At 40.9% G+C, this 20,550-nt stretch overlaps 2 protein-coding genes across 2 annotated transcripts in view; one reads left to right on the top strand and one right to left on the bottom strand.

The window, feature by feature from the left end:
- mrps24 (mitochondrial ribosomal protein S24) overlaps positions 1 to 19,092 on the top strand; it is a 39,829-nt gene extending 20,737 nt beyond the window's left edge. Inside the window, exons 3-4 of the mRNA XM_034192172.1 lie at positions 18,570 to 18,681; positions 18,794 to 19,092. Of these exons, the coding sequence (XP_034048063.1) occupies positions 18,570 to 18,681; positions 18,794 to 19,077 (396 nt within the window). The 3' untranslated portion in view covers positions 19,078 to 19,092. The remainder of the gene's footprint in view (positions 1 to 18,569; positions 18,682 to 18,793) is intronic.
- A 117-nt stretch (positions 19,093 to 19,209) lies between these two features.
- The window catches only part of gnsb (glucosamine (N-acetyl)-6-sulfatase (Sanfilippo disease IIID), b), a 70,859-nt gene continuing 69,518 nt past the window's right edge, over positions 19,210 to 20,550 (bottom strand). The window contains exons 10-13 of the mRNA XM_034192171.1: positions 20,441 to 20,542; positions 20,230 to 20,340; positions 19,818 to 19,928; positions 19,210 to 19,740 (exon numbers count right to left, since the gene is read on the bottom strand). Coding sequence (XP_034048062.1) covers positions 19,591 to 19,740; positions 19,818 to 19,928; positions 20,230 to 20,340; positions 20,441 to 20,542 — 474 coding nt within the window. The 3' untranslated portion in view covers positions 19,210 to 19,590. The remainder of the gene's footprint in view (positions 19,741 to 19,817; positions 19,929 to 20,229; positions 20,341 to 20,440; positions 20,543 to 20,550) is intronic.

The following is a 20,550-nucleotide window of genomic DNA, read 5'->3' as shown; positions in this document are numbered from 1 at the left end:
CAACTGCAAAAAGAATAAATGCGTCCTCTTGTTCAAAACCTTCATCACTCTTCATATTTATGGATCATGAATCATTGTGCTGCTCACCGACCTTTTGATTTCTGGACTTTTTAGGCCAGCAGAGGGGATTTAGCCGGGTTAGCATCGTATTTCTTGGGAATCGTCTGAAATGCCACTCCAAATTCCCTTTCTTTAGTAAAGCTACATTTACACTGCAGATAAGACAGATGGATTTGCCATTCATATAAATGGAAAAAATAATCCAGGATGAAAATTGTAATTTTTGTTTCTTATCGTCCATCATACAACCCCTGGCAATAATTATGGAATCACCGGCCTCGGAGGATGTTCATTCAGTTGTTTAATTTTGTAGAAAAAAAGCAGATCACAGACATGACACAAAACTAAAGTCATTTCAAATGGCAACGTTCTGGCTTTAAGAAACACAATAAGAAATCAGGAAAAATAATTGTGGCAGTCAGTAACGGTTACTTTTTTAGACCAAGCAGAGGGAAAAAAAATATGGAATCACTGAATTCTGAGGAAAAAATTATGGAATCACCCTGTAAATTTTCATCCTCAAAACTAACACCTGCATCAAATCAGATCTGCTCGTTAGTCTGCATCTAAAAAGGAGTGATCACACCTTGGAGAGCTGTTGCACCAAGTGGACTGACATGAATCATGGCTCCAACACGAGAGATGTCAATTGAAACAAAGGAGAGGATTATCAAACTCTTAAAAGAGGGTAAATCATCACGCAATGTTGCAAAAGATGTTGGTTGTTCACAGTCAGCTGTGTCTAAACTCTGGACCAAATACAAACAACATGGGAAGGTTGTTAAAGGCAAACATACTGGTAGACCAAGGAAGACATCAAAGCATCAAGACAGAAAACTTAAAGTAATATGTCTCAAAAATCGAAAATGCACAACAAAACAAATGAGGAACGAATGGGAGGAAACTCTAGTCAACGTCTGTGACCAAACTGTAAGAAACCGCCTAAAGGAAATGGGATTTACATACAGAAAAGCTAAACGAAAGCCATCATTAACACCTAAACAGAAAAAAACAAGGTTACTATGAGCTAAGGAAAAGCAATCGTGGACTGTGGATGAAAGTCATATTCAGTGATGAATCTCGAATCTGCATTGGGCAAGGTGATGATGCTGGAACTTTTGTTTGGTGCCGTTCCAATGAGATTTATAAAGATGACTGCCTGAAGAGAACATGTAAATTTCCACAGCCATTGATGATATGGGGCTGCATGTCAGGTAAAGGCACTGGGGAGATGGCTGTCATTACATCATCAATAAATGCACAAGTTTACGTTGATATTTTGGACACTTTTCTTATCCCATCAATTGAAAGGATGTTTGGGGATGATGAAATCATTTTTCAAGATGATAATGCATCTTGCCATAGAGCAAAAACTGTGAAAACATTCCTTGCAAAAAGACATATAGGGTCAATGTCATGGCCTGCAAATAGTCCGGATCTTAATCCAATTGAAAATCTTTGGTGGAAGTTGAAGAAAATGGTCCATGACAAGGCTCCAACCTGCAAAGCTGATCTGGCAACAGCAATCAGAGAAAGTTGGAGCCAGATTGATGAAGAGTACTGTTTGTCACTCATTAAGTCCATGCCTCAGAGACTGCAAGCTGTTATAAAAGCCAGAGGTGGTGCAACAAAATACTAGTGATGTGTTGGAGCGTTCTTTTGTTTTTCATGATTCCATCATTTTTTCCTCAGAATTGAGTGATTCCATATTTTTTTCCCTCTGCTTGGTCTAAAAAAAGTAACCGTTACTGACTGCCACAATTATTTTTCCTGATTTCTTATAGTGTTTCTTAAAGCCAGAAAGTTGCCATTTGAAATGACTTTAGTTTTGTTTCATGTCTGTGATCTGCTTTTTTTCTACAAAATTAAACAACTGAATGAACATCTGCCGAGGCCGGTGATTCCATAATTATTGCCAGGGGTTGTAGAAGAAGAGCTCTTCTTCTTCTCTGGCAGCTGGCATCCTTATTGGTGCATTGCTGCCACCTGCTGCATCAGTCTGTTATAGTAGCACTAAATCCTCTTGAAACCAGGGACATGTTTATTTATTTTTTCATGCGATCGACTGGAACTCAGGCGGTTGATCGCGATCAACATCATCACAGAGCTTCTGTGTGATCAGAGCACGACACTGGCCTCCTCTTAGAAATGCACCTGCAGAATAAAAACACAGAGGAACTTGCTTGAAAACGCTACATTTCTTCAGCCACAACAAGGAATTAAAGTATTTTCATACGTCGTTTTTGAAAATCAGGCTTTACGTGGATACGTGTCCATCAGACTGTGATGGTGAATTGGACTGAAATGAACAGGTCAGACTTTATATTTAGTCCGTGTGTGAATGGGACAGTCTGTTTGACTGTCTGCAGCTTTCAGCCAATCAATGGACAGCATTAATGAATGTATATTGACTTATGAGTAAATGACAAGAAATGTGTGTCAGCAGTCACATAACTTACCTACAACTTATGAGTCATACGCTGGCATTGGAAAATTTTCAGCATGCCCAAAATTTGAGGAGCTTAGCGTATTAGGACGTACATCAGCATGCTCTTAACTTATAAAAAAAAACATACCCATAACCTATTAGACGTACGCCAGCATCTTTGAATATGGTTGGCACATGCTGGCTAAATCATCTGGTAACGAAGTATTTTATGCAAATGCTGAGCCATGGGACATGGCAACTGCCAATCAGAGTGAAGGCATTGTGACGGCAGCATGGCTTCTTGTTCTGTAGTTATTCATCATATGGTTCATGGTTTGTTTGTTTTTTAACCTGTAAAACCTTTTTTCTTTTTAATGTATACTAGCGTTTTGCCAGTGGGGATCCACGGGGTCTAGATTGGGTCGTATTTATAAAATATACTCAACAAAAATATAGACGCAACACTTTTGGTTTTGCTCCCCTTTTGTATGAGATGAACTCAAAGATCTAAAACTTTTCCACATACACAATATCACCATTTCCCTCAAATATTGTTCACAAACCAGTCTAAATCTGTGATAGTGAGCACTTCTCCTTTGCTGAGATAATCCATCCCACCTCACAGGTGTGCCATATCAAGATGCTGATTAGACACCATGATTAGTGCACAGGTGTGCCTTAGACTGCCCACAATAAAAGGCCACTCTGAAAGGTGCAGTTTTATCACACAGCACAATGCCACAGATGTCGCAAGATTTGAGGGAGCGTGCAATTGGCATGCTGACAGCAGGAATGTCAACCAGAGCTGTTGCTCGTGTATTGAATGTTCATTTCTCTACCATAAGCCGTCTCCAAAGGCGTTTCAGAGAATTTGGCAGTACATCCAACCAGCCTCACAACCGCAGACCACGTGTAACCACACCAGCCCAGGACCTCCACATCCAGCATGTTCACCTCCAAGATCGTCTGAGACCAGCCACTCGGACAGCTGCTGAAACAATCGGTTTGCATAACCAAAGAATTTCTGCACAAACTGTCAGAAACCGTCTCAGGGAAGCTCATCTGCATGCTCGTCGTCCTCATCAGGGTCTCGACCTGACTCCAGTTCGTCGTCGTAACCGACTTGAGTGGGCAAATGCTCACATTCGCTGGCGTTTGGCATGTTGGAGAGGTGTTCTCTTCACGGATGAATCCTGGTTCACACTGTCCAGGGCAGATGGCAGACAGCGTGTGTGGCGTCGTGTGGGTGAGCGGTTTTCTGATGTCAATGTTGTGGATCGAGTGGCCCATGGTGGCGGTGGGGTTATGGTATGGGCAGGCGTCTGTTATGGATGAAGAACACAGGTGCATTTTATTGATGGAATTTTGAATGCACAGAGATACCGTGATGAGATCCTGAGGCCCATTGTTGTGCCATACATCCAAGAACATCACCTCATGTTGCAGCAGGATAATGCACGGCCCCATGTTGCAAGGATCTGTACACAATTCTTGGAAGCTGAAAATGTCCCAGTTCTTGCATGGCCGGCATACTCACCGGACGTCACCCATTGAGCATGTTTGGGATGCTCTGGACCGGCGTATACGACAGCGTGTACCAGTTCCTGCCAATATCCAGCAACTTCGCACAGCCATTGAAGAGGAGATGACCAACATTCCACAGGCCACAATTAACCTGATCAACTCTATGTTGCACTGCATGAGGCAAATGGTGGTCACACCAGATATTGACTGGTATCCCCCCCCAATAAAACAAAACTGCACCTTTCAGAGTGGCCTTTTATTGTGGGCAGTCTAAGGCACACAGTTGGGATGGTGTGTGAGTCCAGAATATTTATAGAACCTTAGACCTCAACAGGTTTTTTTTTTTTTTTTTTTTTTTGAAGAACTCAACCCTTTTATTTCCTGTTAATTATGTAATTTTTTTTGTTAATTTACTGTATTAATGTATTTATAAATTGTTTAGGTTCTTGTTATCATATGCACATTATCATCATCATCATCATCAGTATTATTATATTTTATTACTTCTATTTTTCATTTGATTTTTAAATGGACCACAATGGAAATGAGGGTTTTCACTTTCTTGTCATCCACATATTTTTTAACATATTTGCAATCATATTATGTACTTACATTGAACTTACTAAATTAAATCTCACACACACACTTTTAATATAAAGATGATTTACCGTCCCCTGCTGGAATTGTGTATGAGTCCAGAATGTAATTAGCAGTGTTAGCTAATATCTGTAGTTTTTCCAAAAATATTAGTCCTATCAACGTTTCATTTTGGTGCCATTCTTCCTTGACCCAAAATACATAAACATACCAAACAGGAAATGTCAGTTGCCCCAGTTGTACACACGCAGAGCTTTTAGTTTTTACACACACACCCTAACAGATGGTGGCAGAACACATCAAAAGCGGTACATTTCTCACTCACGTATGTAACTAAACTGACAAAACCAATTGAACAACAAAGACAATAAATATATAACACTAACAATAACACCGTTAAACTAACATCAATTTCAATTTATTTTCATTTATATAGCGCCAAATCACAACAAAGTTGCCTCAAGGTGCTTCACACAATAAGGTCTAACCTTACCAACCCCCAGAGCAAGAACACAGGCAACACTGGGAAGGAAAAATTCCCTCTGATGATTTGGGGAAGAAACCTCAAGCAGACCAGACTCCAAGGGGTGACCCTCTGCTTGGGCCATGATACAGACACAAATTACAGAACAATTCACAAAATGAACATACAGGAGATGTTGCCGGTGCACAGGACAGGAGGGTTTCAGGAACAGACACCACACCCATCTCTGGATGGAGCTGCACCTCAGAGAGAAAAAAAAAACAGAATCAGGCATCAGAAAGACAAGAAATACAGTATAATTTGTCAGCATTAATCAACAAGAAAAACAGAAGAAATATTAAGGTGATCGCCGGCCACTAGCCCTAAGCTTCACTAAAAGACCCAGAATTTAGGTAAAGTTGAGGCCGCGGCACACTCCGTTTACTAATAAAATGTATTTAAAAGAGTAAAAAGCGTAGAACTACACTATACCAGTATGCTAGCCGTACGAAAGGGAAAATAAGTGCGTCTTAAGTCTGGACTTGAAAGTCTCCACAGAATCTGACTGTTTTATTGATGCAGGGAGATCATTCCACAGAACAGGGACCTCTGTGACCCACAGACTTCTTATTCACCTTAGGGACACAAAGTAGTCCTGCACCCTGAGAACGTAAAGCCCGGGTCGGTACGTAAGGTTTAATTAGGTCAGCTGGGTAGGGAGGTGCCAGTCCATGAATAATCTCATAGAATAGTAGCAGAACCTTAAAATCTGATCTCACTGGGACAGGAAGCCACTGAAGAGACACCAAAATGGGTGTAATGTGCTTAAAAAATGGCTCAAAAACAATCAAACCTGTCACCACAGGTGAGGTGTATTGTATACAATTTAATGTTTTGTATTTATTGTAATTGTTGTTTGTTGTTGTGTGTCTGAGGACTACAGATGAAAATCTGGCATATTTACACTATGTCATGAAAATGTACAAGTGTTCATTAATGTGCAATGTCCTCATCAAATAAAGCAAGAAAAAAAAAGTTTCTGCTTCATGTTAAAAGTCTGGCAGCAGCATGTAAACCAATCAGAGAGCCCTAATGCTGGACTGTGGTAAACCAGGAAATAGAACATTGCAGTAGTCCAGTCTAGAAGAGATAAATGCATGGATCAGGGTCTCAGCATCAGCCGTAGACAGGATGGGACTGTCTTACTTACTACTTACTAAAGTAGTTAAAGTGTGAAGCCACATTATGTGTGGTACAAACATTTCCCAGAAACGGATCACTTTTGACGGTTCCGGATCACGACACTCTGTGTCACTTTGGGTTCATTCCTGGCATCTGGTTGGAGCCCTTCTAATGCAGAATGATACACACTGTGCCCGACAATGTGTTTTGAACACAAAATGATAGCAATAATACTTATTAAATGAGAATTTACTTAGTTTCGAAAGGTGCTGTTATACGTTTTTACGAGCAAAAAATGAAGTGTGGAGATGAGATTTCTCCTGAATTAAAAAGTAAAAGCCCCCACATTCATGCCCATTCATGATGTTGAGATGAACCCCAAAGTCCACATGGATCACAACTACAGACACGAGGCTGCTGCTTCAGTGATCAACAACTGGCAAATTTTCACGTCGGAGATAAACAGCAAGACATAACACACTGACATTTTCTACACAAGTAAGTTAAGTGTTTTCCCAGTCTAGAACCAAAAACACTGAACAGCTAACTCACCTTTGCTACATCTTAGAGATCGTTACTTTAAAACTTGCAGGAATGAGTGAGTCAGAAAAAGCGCGCACACCGCAGACACCGGGATGTTTTGATTCCTCTGCTGATCACAAGGACGGCTGGATCCGGTCGAGCTTGTGGTCGTTTGTAGACAAAACATCAATCTTTCCACTGGTACCAAGTATTAGCTTATTCGCGCTGATTACGAGAAACAGCGGCACAAAAACTACAGCTGTGATCCGGAACTGGGCAGGTACGACTTTCGTCAGCATGCCTAGTGAGATACTATCAAATTCTGTAAATCTAGGTAATACCTCAGTAATGGTGCCCACCTCAATAGTAGGGTGTAGTGGCTGGGTTAAGCAGGGCTGTGAAAACTCCGCGGATTTCATCATGGGGAGGGGGGGTGGGGTGTTAGTGATGTACTCTTTAATCATGAACATCACTGAGTTTTTAAAATGCTTGTTGCAAAGAGTTCTCTTTTTTTACGACATTATGTAAGTTTTATAAGTCCGCGGACACTGATCTGTGTGTTACAGATACAAATCAGTTTCCTCGGATCTGCAGAGTTTCACGGAGGAAAAATGCCACTCAAAGCGTAGCTGTTACAACAGTTGTAAAGCGGGACTGGTTGGTTGCTGCGGCGACGCTGTGTGGCTCCTGTGCGACGCTTAAGCTAAACGTAGCATGTGGACATCCCAAACTTTTAGAGCTTTCAAGTTTTTAAAAGAAGATTTGTGCAGCATGTCTGTGTCACGGAGCGACGTCACACAGAGAGAAGATGGTGAGAAAGACGGTTTGAAAAAGTCTTAAAAGGACAAAAATCCGTGGAATTGTCGCTGGCTTCATCAACACACCTGAAAGATAAACAGGAAAAGTGAACTTTGTCCTCTCAGGAAAACACGGTAAGAATTTTTCTCTCCCTAGAAAATAAACATTCTGCTGTTGAAACAGGATTTTAGACAAGATTATGTGACTTTTTTCACTAATCTAGACTTTCTTTCATTGTAAAAAAGACATTGTGGCTTTGAATGGATTTAGGCTGCATGAATTTACACAAGAATATAAGTGACTTTTTACTATAAGGTATGTTATTGATATTTTACCCTGATTTTCCAAATATTCTCTAATCTTTAGCTGTGGTTTTTGACATGGTTTAACAGTCTTTTCAGTCTTCATAAATTTCATGTAGTTTAATTGTTCTGAGTGAATGCATAATTTGGTTTACAATTAAAAGGAAAATCATTCCAGGTCCAACTTCCACGTCATATTCTGTTATTTCAACATCATCACTGACAGGTCAAATAAAAGGTTGAATATAGGATCATTTAAATATCCACTAATTTTGAGATTTGTTCTTCCAGGAGATGCTGAAAAAGTATCATTAGATAAAAAACTTAATTCTGGGGCCCCACAGGGCCCTAGACCCCGGCTCCTGGGGAGCTGTACCCCCCCTCCCCAGACCCCCTGCAAATTTTCCCCGGATTTCACAATTTTCATTTCACAGCCCTGGTTAAGGCATGCTGGGATATGTTTAACCTGATGTCTTCTATTTTCTTAAAGTAATCCAGGAAATCTTGTGCTTGTAAAGGAGAGCGAACTACAGGTGGTTGTCCATGAATAAGTGTGCCACCGTGTCGAACAAGAACTTTGACTTATGGTTGTTTTTGTTGATCAGAGTAACAGGTCCACTTACACGAACCACAATAACATTTAAAACCCTAAACTCACATGGTGCATTGCAGCACAATATCTATTGTTTACTGGTTACCTAAACTGCTAATTTCTCACAAAAATATTTGTCCTATCAACTTTTTGTTTTCACAGCGTTCATTACAGTGATCTGCGCTTTTTTTCAGGTGCAACAAAACTTTTGCTAATTTCAACTGGAAATAGACATAATGTTTCATAAACTTGATTCGACAAAGGATTTCAACACATGGTTTTTTCAGGGACAGTAGGTTTAAGGTATAAGAAAGTGTACTAAATACTGTCCAACATCAAAATTTTGAAAAAATAAACGCTCACACAATTTTTTTTGTTTCTAAATAACTTGGAAACTAGTGACAGTGACCAAAGCTGTTTTTGATCCATGCACTAACCGTGTTATTTCTGCTCTACCGTTGGGCATTTAACATGGCCTTCAAGGGGAACCTGCTCACTTTTGCAGCCAACCTCAAGTAACCAGTCATAGAAATGTAACTTTTTCTTTTTCTGTGTATGCTTCATTTGTGACTGTTGAAGCAAACTGCTTGAGAGAAACACACCACGTAGCCAAAATGTTAAAGCTGGCATCCTCTGATTATAATGCATGTGATGCTAATGTGTTAGCCTGTGAGGGAACACAGTGATTTAACCCCAGACTAATCCATGTGTAATCCCGTTTTTGAGTCTGGCAAATAATAGGTCAGACAGACAGGCAGAGAAATCATTGTTAAATTTTAGTTTAAGAAGCACTTTATTCACATATCCACCAAACATACTCAGACTCAATTCATGATTTTTGACCATCTTTTGTCCTGGTCATCCATTGCTTGTTTAAACATGTCCTCTTGTAGTCTCATCTTTTCTTCTTGGTCTGCCAGTTTTGTCATGAATGTATTCTTCAGGTCTTCCAGCCTTTTTTCAAGTCTGTCCTCTTTTAATTTGAAATTCATTTCCTGGATTGCCAGTTCTTTTTTGAACTTGGTCTGCAGGTCTTCTAGCATCTTCAGGTATTGGCCCTCCTTGGATTGGAAATGTTCATCTCGGGCTGCAAGTTCTCTTTGGAATGATTTCTCCAGGTTTTCCATCTTTTTCTCATAAATTTGCACCTTAACTTGTAAATTGTGTTCCCTGGTCAACGCGTCTTTGTATTTGATGCTGAGGTCTTCCAGCTCTTTTCGATAGCTGTCCTCCCTGGACTGGAACTCCTTTTCCAGAGTTTCCAGTTCTTTTTTAAATGTTTTTTCCAGGTTTTCCAGTTCTTTGTGGTAACTTTGCTCCTTGGATTGAAAGTTTTGTTCCTGTGCTGCCAGTTTGTTAAATTTGTGTTCCAGGTCTTTAAACTTTCTTTCATAGCTGTCCTCCTTAGACTGGAGACTCTCTGTCAGGGCTGCCAGGTCTTTGCATCTCTTGTCCAGGTCCTCCAGGTCCTTTTGGTAGGTTTCCTGCTGAGATTTAATTTTTTCTTCCAGTTTTGAGAGTTCTTTTTTAAATTTGTTTACCAGGTGTTCCAGCTCTAACTGATGTAAGTCCTCCTTATGCCGATATTTCTCTTTCCAGGTTGCCAGTTCCTTTGTAAATAGTTTGTTCAGGTCTTCCAGCTGTTTTTGGTGATTGTCCTCCTTAAATTGGAAACTCTGTTTCTGGGCTGTCAGTTCTTTTTGATGCTTTTTGTCCTGGTTTTGCAGCTCTTCCATAAGATATGTTTCATATCTCCCACCTCTTTCTGGTGTTGGTCTCTCTGAATCAAAAGCCTCTCCTCCTGGGCTGCCAGAGTTTTTTGTGTGACGGTCCTCCTGGTCTTTCAGATGTTTGTGGAAGTTGAACTTCATGTTTCCATCTGTTCTTTAAAACATGTGACCAACTCCTTCAGGTCCTTCTGAGCAGATTGTCGCTGCTCCGTTGTCAGCTGGAGCAGAGGAGCCACGGCTGACTCTCGCTCTTGGGAGCTTTTCCTTGCTGAACATTTCTCTTCCTCCTTCAACAGATCTTTGACTGACTAAATTTCTTCTGAATCTGCTGCTTTTGTCCTGATAAACAGCTCCATCGTTGTGCTGTAATATAAGTACACAAAATTATTAGTAAAATGTTAATGTTCACATTTAGCTACCAGTTTTTCAAAATGATATCTGGCTTTGCTTGTGTAATTATTAATGTTTTATAAATATAAGACTGAAGACTGATATAAAACAGCGCAGGAAAAAACTTAAAATCTTACTGTCTTCATGTTTTCCTGCATCATTCTGAGTGAATTTTCTCCGGGTTCTCAGAGGGTGATTCATGATTGCTGCTCCCTGCTGTCCTAAAAATAAAGTGAGTTACACCTGTTGAAGAAAGTTTTTAACAGGTGATTTGAGGGTTAGGTTAGGATACACAAGCTAAGGACTGAAGAAAGATGACAGGTCATTTTAAAGAGGATGCTCACATGTGGATACAGCGGTGTTCTGCTGTATCTGTTAGCTGTTTGAGTTCTTTGAATTAACAGTCTTTTTCAAGACTTTTTTACTTTTTTTTTACTTTTTCACCGTGCTCCAACGCCTAAAGAAGACCTCTAACGGTCGAAGCATCGCGACGGAGCACTTTTATCAGCTAATCTTCATCAGCGTTGGCAAGCTAACTAGCTTGCTAACGCTTTCGTTTTTATTTTTATTTTTTATTTTTTAGCACTGTTGTCGTGCTGCTCCACAGCCTGTCCAGTGGATTTTTATTTTATTTTTTAGCACTGTTGTCATGTGTTACCTGTGCTGCTCCACAGCCTGTCTAGTGTCGGATTCCCTGTTTGGGAATCCGCTAGCTTAGCGTAGCTACTAGCTCTTAGCCGTTTTAGCATGGCGGCTTCTCCTGTCTCTCCCGCACTTTTTCTGCTCTGGGTGTGAAATGTTTAGTTATTCCTCGCCTCTTTTAGCAGTAACTGTACTTGTAATAAGTGCAGCTTATTCGTAGCTTTGGAGGCCAGGCTGGGCGAATTGGAGGCTCGGCTCCGCACCGTGGAAAATTCTACAGCTAGCCAGGCCCCTGTAGTCGGTGCGGACCAAGGTAGCTTAGCCGCCGTTAGTTCCCCCCTGGCAGATCCCGAGCAGCCGGGAAAGCAGGCCGACTGGGTGACTGTGAGGAGGAAGTGTAGCCCTAAACAGAAGCCCCGTGTACACCGTCAACCCGTTCACACCGCTAACCGTTTTTCCCCACTCGACGATACACTCGCCGAGGATCAAACTCTGGTTATTGGCGACTCTGTTTTGAGAAATGTGAAGTTAGCGACACCAGCAACCATAGTCAATTGTCTTCCGGGGGCCAGAGCAGGCGACATCGAAGGACATTTGAAATTGCTGGCTAAGGCTAAGCGTAAATTTGGTAAGATTGTAATTCACGTCGGCAGTAATGACACCGGTTACGCCAATCGGAGGTCACTAAATTAACATTAAATCGGTTGTGTAACTTTGCAAAAAACAATGTCGGACTCTGTAGTTTTCTCTGGGCCCCTCCCCAATCAGACCGGGAGTGATATGTTTAGCCGCATGTTCTCCTTGAATTGCTGGCTGTCTGAGTGGTGTCCAAAAAATGAGGTGGGCTTCATTGATAATTGGCAAAGCTTCTGGGGAAAACCTGGTCTTGTTAGGAGAGACGGCATCCATCCCACTTTAGAGGGAACAGCTCTCATTTCTAGAAATCTGGCCAATTTTTTGGGATCCTCCAAACTGTGACTGTCTAGCGTTGGAACCAGGAGGCAGAGCTGTGGTCTTACACACCTCTCTGCAGCTTCTCTCCCCCTGCCATCCCCTCATTACCCCATCCCCGTAGAGACGGTGCCTGCTCCCAGACCACCAATAACTAGCAAAAATCTATTTAAGCATAAAAATTCAAAAAGAAAAAATAATATAGCACCTTCAACTGCACCACAGACTAAAACAGTTAAATGTGGTCTATTAAACATTAGGTCTCTCTCTTCTAAGTCCCTGTTGGTAAATGATATAATAATTGATCAACATATTGATTTATTCTGCCTAACAGAAACCTGGTTACAGCAGGATGAATATGTAGTTTAAATGAGTCAACACCCCGAGTCACACTAACTGTCAGAATGCTCGTAGCACGGGCCGGGGCGGAGGATTAGCAGCAATCTTTCCATTCCCAGCTTATTAATTAATCAAAAACCCAGACAGAGCTTAATTTCATTTGAAAGCTGACTCTTAGTCTTGTCCATCCAAATGGAAGTCCCAAAAACCAGTTTTATTTGTTATTATCTATCGTCCACCTGGTCGTTACTGTGAGTTTCTCTGTGAATTTCAGACCTTTTGTCTGACTTAGTGCTTAGCTCAGATAAGATAATTATAGTGGGCGATTTTACATCCACACAGATGCTGAGAATGACAGCCTCAACACTGCATTTAATCTATTATTAGACCTCTATTGGCTTTGCTCAAAAGTAAAGAGTCCACCCACCACTTTAATCATATCTTAGATCTTGTTCTGACTTATGGTATGGAAATAGAAGACTTAACAGTATTCCCTGAAACTCCCTTTTGTCTGATCATTTTTAATAACATTTACATTTACCCTGTTGGACTACCCTGCAGTGGGGAATAAGTTTCATTACACTAGAAGTCTTTCAGAAAGCGCTGTAACTAGGTTTAAGGATATGATTCCTTCTTTATGTTCTCTAATGTCATATACCAACACAGAGCAGAGTAGCTACCTAAACTCTGTAAGGGAGTTAGAGTATCTTGTCAATAGTTTTACATCCTCATTGAAGACAACTTTGGATGCTGTAGCTCCTCTGAAAAGAGAGCTTTAAATCAGAAGTGTCTGACTCCGTGTATAACTCACAAACTCGTAGCTTAAAGCAGATAACCCGTAAGTTGGAGAGGAAATGGCGTCTCACTAATTTAGAAGATCTTCACTTAGCCTGGAAAAAGAGTTTGTTGCTCTATAAGAAAGCCCTTCGTGAAGCTAGGACATCTTTCTACTCATCACTAATTGAAGAAAATAAGAACAACCCCAGGTTTCTTTTCAGCACTGTAGCCAGGCTGACAAAGAGTCAGAGCTCTGTTGAGCTGAGTATTCCATTAACTTTAACTAGTAATGACTTCATGACTTTCTTTGCTAACAAAATTTTGACTATTAGAGAAAAAATTACTCATAACCATCCCAAAGATGTATCGTTATCTTTGGCTGCTTTCAGTGATGCCGGTATTTGGTTGGACTCTTTCTCTCCGATTGTTCTGTCTGAGTTATTTTCATTAGTTACTTCATCCAAACCATCAACATGCTTATTAGACCCCATTCCTACCAGGCTGCTCAAGGAAGCCCTACCATTATTTAATGCTTCAATCTTAAATATGATCAATCTATCTTTGTTAGTTGGTTATGTACTACAGGCCTTTAAGGTGGCAGTAATTAAACCATTACTTAAAAAGCCATCACTTGACCCAGCTATCTTAGCTAATTATAGGCCAATCTCCAACCTTCCTTTTCTCTCAAAAATTCTTGAGAGGGTAGTTGTAAAACAGCTAACTGATCACCTGCAGAGGAATGGTCTATTTGAAGAGTTTCAGTCAGGTTTTAGAATTCATCATAGTACAGAAACAGCATTAGTGAAGGTTACAAATGATCTTCTTATGGCTTCGGACAGTGGACTTATCTCTGTGCTTGTTCTGTTGGACCTCAGTGCTGCTTTTGATACTGTTGACCATAAAATTTTATTACAGAGATTAGAGCATGTCATAGGTATTAAAGGCACTGCGCTGCAGTGGTTTGAATCATATTTGTCTAATAGATTACAGTTTGTTCATGTAAATGGGGAATCTTCTTCACAGACTAAAGTTAATTATGGAGTTCCACAAGGTTCTGTGCTAGGACCAATTTTATTCACTTTATACATGCTTCCCTTGGGCAGTATTATTAGACGGTATTGCTTAAATTTTCATTGTTACGCAGATGATACCCAGCTTTATCTATCCATGAAGCCGGAGGACACACACCAATTAACTAAACTGCAGGATTGTCTTACAGACATAAAGACATGGATGACCTCTAATTTCCTGCTTTTAAACTCAGATAAAACTGAAGTTATTGTACTTGGCCCCACAAATCTTAGAAGCATGGTGTCTAACCAGATCGTTACTCTGGATGGCATTTCCCTGATCTCTAGTAATACTGTGAGAAATCTTGGAGTTATTTTTGATCAGGATATGTCATTCAAAGCGCATATTAAACAAATATGTAGGACTGCCTTTTTGCATTTACGCAATATCTCTAAAATCAGAAAGGTCTTGTCTCAGAGTGATGCTGAAAAATTAATTCATGCATTTATTTCCTCTAGGCTGGACTATTGTAATTCATTATTATCAGGTTGTCCTAAAAGTTCCCTAAAAAGCCTTCAGTTAATTCAAAATGCTGCAGCTAGAGTACTGACGGGGACTAGCAGGAGAGAGCATATCTCACCCGTGTTGGCCTCCCTTCATTGGCTTCCTGTTAATGCTAGAATAGAATTTAAAATTCTTCTTCTTACTTATAAGGTTTTGAGTAATCAGGTCCCATCTTATCTTAGGGACCTCGTAGTACCATATTACCCCATTAGAGCGCTTCGCTCTCAGACTGCGGGCTTACTTGTAGTTCCTAGGGTTTGTAAGAGTAGAATGGGAGGCAGAGCCTTCAGCTTTCAGGCTCCTCTCCTGTGGAACCAGCTCCCAATTCAGATCAGGGAGACAGACACCCTCTCTACTTTTAAGATTAGGCTTAAAACTTTCCTTTTCGCTAAGGCTTATAGTTAGGGCTGGATCGGGTGACCCTGGACCATCCCTTGGTTATGTTGCTTTAGACGTAGACTGTGGGGGGGTTCTCATGATGCACTGTTTCTTTCTTTTTTTGCTCCGTATGCATCACTCTGCATTTAATCATTAGTGATCGATCTCTTTTTCCTGGTTCTTTCCCTCAGCCCCAACCAGTCTCAGCAGAAGACTGCCCCTCCCTGAGCCTGGTTCTGCTGGAGGTTTCTTCCTGTTAAAAGGGAGTTTTTCCTTCCCCCTGTGGCCAAGTGCTTGCTCACGGGGGTCGTTTGACGTTGGGGTTTTTCATAATTATTGTATGGCCTTGCCTTGCAATGTGGAGCGCCTTGGGGCAACTGTTTGTTGTGATTTGGCGCTATATAAGAAAAAAGTTGATTGATTGATTGATAAGCATACCAAATGGCCAGTGGCCGCTCTTCCCGGTTTCTGTGTGATTGAAGCCACACACGCACACAGAGGCCACTTGGCTGTTATAGTGCAACCCCCCCGTCTTTTGTTGCCACTGTCCCAGCTTTTTAGAAACGTGTTGCAGGCATCCATTTCAAAATGAGCAAATATTTGCACAAAAACAATAAAGTTATCCGTTTGAACATGAAATATCTTGTCCTTTGTGGTGTATTCAATTGCATATAGGTTGAGAGGATTTGAAAATCATGGATTCTGTTTTTATTTACATTTTACACAACGTCCCAACTTCATTAGATTTGGGGGTATAGATATTGGCACTGAGTATTGTAAGTCTTTTACTCAGATATTGATATTAGCCTCCCAAAAGTCCGTATCTCTCAGGTTTTAATCTCCTGTGGTATAAACTCTGTAAGAGCAGCAATGCTATTGACCAGGTGATTTTTTTTTAAAGTTTCTCTTTGCAGTGCAACATGCTCACATCATCTCTGCTTCAGCAGCTGCTGTAAAAAACATGTTCCACGTTCAGATGTACTTCAAATCATATCTCACGCCAATCAACTCTCTTTAAATAAATTATGACAGGAATATGAATCATTACTTCCAACTCTTTAACTTGTCCAAGTCCTGATGCAGCTGATAAAACTAAAATTATTCATAGTGTATGAAAATGCACAACCGATTCAGATATTTTTAGCCATAAATGTGATGTAGCCTCATTTGTTGACTTACCTGTCTGAAGGTCAGGACCTTTATGGACTTCGTGTCCTTCTCTGGGACGCACAGTCAATCTGGGCTGCTTTCAAATCCAGTTCTTCCATTTCATAATCAACAAATGTCTCTCAGCCTATTTGTAACCCGCTGTGTGTTCAGAAAAAACATTGCACACTCCAGGACTCACCAAGACTGAATAATGTTTACATACCATGAAAGCAGTGTGTCTGATTTCACTCCTGCTGTGTTCCATGTAGAATTATTCTGCTGTCGCTTGTCTGCACAGCGTCCCGTCTTTAGCTGCCTTTTCCAGACTTGCTGCTTAGTTTTGCTGTCAGTTTAGCTCAGCTTGGTGGAGGTGGTCCACGTTCTGGCTGCCCTGTTCAGAGCGGCCACTCGTCGCCTTTCTGCTGGATCACAGAAGGTGAGACTCGTTGGCATCCCGCATGCAGCATCTTAACTTAGCATGGCATGACACTGGCACAAATCACAAACATGGCCAGCTCTGCACTTTCTGCAGAGGAAACGCATTTTCTGGGTTACACGAAAGGATGAAATCTGTGGTTAGATCCATGTTTTGAAGATCATTTTCACTGTGCTGAGCTTCACTTCTGCTGTTTCTACGAGGTATACTATATTATTTATTAAAAAAAAAGTCCTCAAATTATCTTAGAAAATTTGTCCACCTAATAAGAAACACAAGTCATGTGACTACATCCTTGCAAGATACACATTTTAACCATTTGTTTTCTCTGTCAAAGTTTGCAAAAACAAAAGATTTCACACTAAAAAAAAAATACACCACCACCCCTCCAATCCTCCTCTATGTCAGTGGTGTGACCTGAGATGTCACCAAAGCTCATATTCCTCACAGAGGTTTGCTAGTGTTGATCGGTGGCCGCTGAAATCAGGCCCTTTAATTTCTTTGGGAATGTGGCACCAAAAATAAAATACATCCATATTTTCCTAATTCTTAAGTTAGCACACTGTTTTTTACTAGGATACACACTTTAAATTTTGTCAGGAAGATGGACACAAATGATCAATGAATGGATTCCAGTTTAATAAACACATTGTGTTATTTCAAAAATGTTTTTATTTTCAAATATGCAAAATGAAACAAATCAACGCACCTTTACACTTCTACAAAGGAGTTGTATATCAAAACAAATACACTTTATGTTATAAAGTTACTCTGCTCATTACCAACATTATCTCCGCCCCAAGTGGAACATGTAAATATGAGTAACAAAATTGCGTTAAACAAATAGAAGGAAAAAGTGTCGTACTTTAAAAAACAAGAAAATATTGAGAACCACGGAAAAAGAAAATTAGGTCAGCAGTGAACATGTTTCAGATAACGGTGAACACAGCTAATTTGCTAATCTAGAGTTGCATCAGACATTATTCAGTAATCTAGAAAGGGTTGCCATAAGTTTGTGATTTTCCTGTTGAATTTTGAACTCTTGTCCTGATCTTTTCCAACTGAAGGAAAGACATTACTTCACTCAGCCAACATGAGTGTTTAGGTGGTGAGGGAGATTTCCAGTTTGTAAGGATTAAACGACAAGCTAATAAGGTAGAAAATGCAACCAGCTGTGATTGGCCCTTTGACACAGCGAGATCTGTGTGTGCTACTCCAAATAGGACCCAGGTCAGTTACCCTTCTACGGATATTAGAAAGTGAATTGAAAATATCTGACCAAAATGTGCCTAAACTTTGGCATGCCTAAAACGTGTGTTAGAGTAGCAGCTGCCTGTTGACACCGGATACAGTTGGGATTCACATTAGGATATATTTTGGCTAATCTGCTCCGGGACAAATGCATACGGTTGAATACTTTAAATTGAATTAGTCTCTGACAGAAGATATATTCTGTTTATACTTCTCTGCCAAATATCTTCTGTTAAGGTTGTATGTAAATCTTTTCCCAGTGCCTTTTAAGAGGAAACAGTAAAGGAGTGTATAAATGCATTGTGTTAAACTGAATAAACTGGAATGAAGTCAGACACCCGGGAAAGGCAGGACCATCTGGGTTCAACATGCTTTTTGATTGTTGTGGTTGGTTATGTTGCACGTGTCAGAGGTAGAAAGTCAACATTTTGAGCTCAAAGTGGCTGGTAAAAACCACATTTGAATTTTTTGTTTTTATTTCAGAATCGAGCAGCTCGTGTCCGAGTGGGGAAAGGAGACAAACCTGTGACTTACGAGCAAGCGTGGCCCCCTCACTACATTGCCCACCGTAAAGGCTGGCTGTCGCAACACACAGGTGAGACTTGATGTTCACAAACCCAAACCATCTCAACGTCAGCAGAAACACTCTTACTCCATTTGAGTTCTGAATAAAATCAGCTCCACTTTTTGTTCTGTCTTTTCTGCAGGTAACCTGAGCGGAGAGGAAGGAGCAGCAGAGCGTATAGTGGAGGACGTGTTCTTCCGTCGATTCATGACCGGGACCTTCCATGGCTGCTTGGCCAATGAGATTGTAATCAAAAGGAGAGGAAACATGATTGTAATATGTGCTTTCATGATCCAGAAGTTACTGCCCACCAAGTTTTACTTCTTAATAGGGTACACAGAGACATTGCTGTCCTACTTCTACAAATGTCCTGTCAAATTAGAGATCCAGACGCTGGAGGACAAAGTTGTGTACAAATATATCTGATGGATCTGCAATTTATTTTCAGTCTTCAGATCCCAAAATGGAAGTTGTTTTTTTTTGCCCTGCAGAGTATTTTAGTGCAGGCTTCCACCTCTGAAATGTAACACTTGTATTCTGCAGAATATACAACACACGTGACATGAATGCTTGATTTATTGATCAGTTTCACAGTGTAAATACATTCATATTCAAAGGCACAACAGTGTTGTCAGTGCAAATACAAGTTACAGAAATTAAACTAAACAAACTGAGATTTCCCTTAAAGATCTGAGACACCAGTTGTGTCTTAGAGTTTAAAAAGGCTTTTTAGGAGTCAGCATTAATACTTGACAGCACAGGTGGGATAATCAGGAACATTTTAAAGAGATGTGAGCAAGTTAAAGCTCAGGCACAGTAAGTGGACCTTTTGATATTTTTTGTGATTGGCAAAATATTTAGAGCACCGTAGAGGATCTGTGCTCACATCACATTTAACTTCCAGGAGTCAGCGCTGGGTGCTGTTCCCTGGCAGTGATGTCATTTGATGTCACGGCAGCTGTCGCCCACACAAGACTGAAGCTTTATGAGCTGCTGGTTCATCTTCTGCAGGATGGTTGGATCCACCTGCTTCACTATGTTCTGCAGCTGCTGTGGATCTGAAGTCAGGTTATACATTTCTACAAATGGCTGAGAAGAGAGAACAGGGAAACATGTCAGCTCTGACAGACAGCACGTACAGTGTACCAACGAGAGACCCGCTGTACCTCAGCGCCCCCAAACTCGCAGTACTGCAGGTTCTGAGCTTTATCCAGAGTCCTGACACAGGCGTAGGTGTTGTTGTAGGCATCCTCACAAACACAGTCTGGGAAACATTCCTGATGGGGGTAAAAAAAATAAAATAAAATGTAGCCAACACAGGATGTGTGTGTGTGGTACAGAGTTTACCACCATTACAGGTCTAGGAACGGTTTGACTCAACAGCTGGTCAATATGTACATGATGGAGGGGCAAAGACTTTGCTTGTCAACGGGCAATTTGGCACACAAGGTCACCACAAAAAGTAAGTCCCTTTGCCTGCTCCCATTTTCACTCTGGGTCGTCACAGCAGATCCAAGGTGGGCCTGCATGTTGATTTGGCACAAGTTTTACACCGGTTACAGTAGCAGTGCTACTCACCGCTAATCCAGGGCCCAGCTTTGGGCAAGATGGGTCTGTTGTTGGGTGTCCCTCTCCTGCGTGCTCCACGAGGAAAAATGAACGTGTAGTCCCATTGCAAAGTGAAGGAGCCTAACAACAGGAAATGAACAAAGTTTCAGTCAAAGTTGGAAGAGGTGGGAGGCAATGCTCAGAAAAAAAAAAAAATTTTGTCCATAAAAACATGGCTGACCATCTGAGAAAGGAAAGACTGGCCATCCATATTGACAGTCGAAAGGTTGATGCCAGAAATATCCAGGATGGTGGCAGCCAGGTCGATATTCAACACTGGAGCCTGAAATG

This window comes from Thalassophryne amazonica, chromosome 17, assembly GCF_902500255.1.
Source record: "Thalassophryne amazonica chromosome 17, fThaAma1.1, whole genome shotgun sequence".
NCBI lineage: Eukaryota > Metazoa > Chordata > Actinopteri > Batrachoidiformes > Batrachoididae > Thalassophryne > Thalassophryne amazonica.
This window is presented reverse-complemented; position numbering and strand designations above follow the sequence as displayed.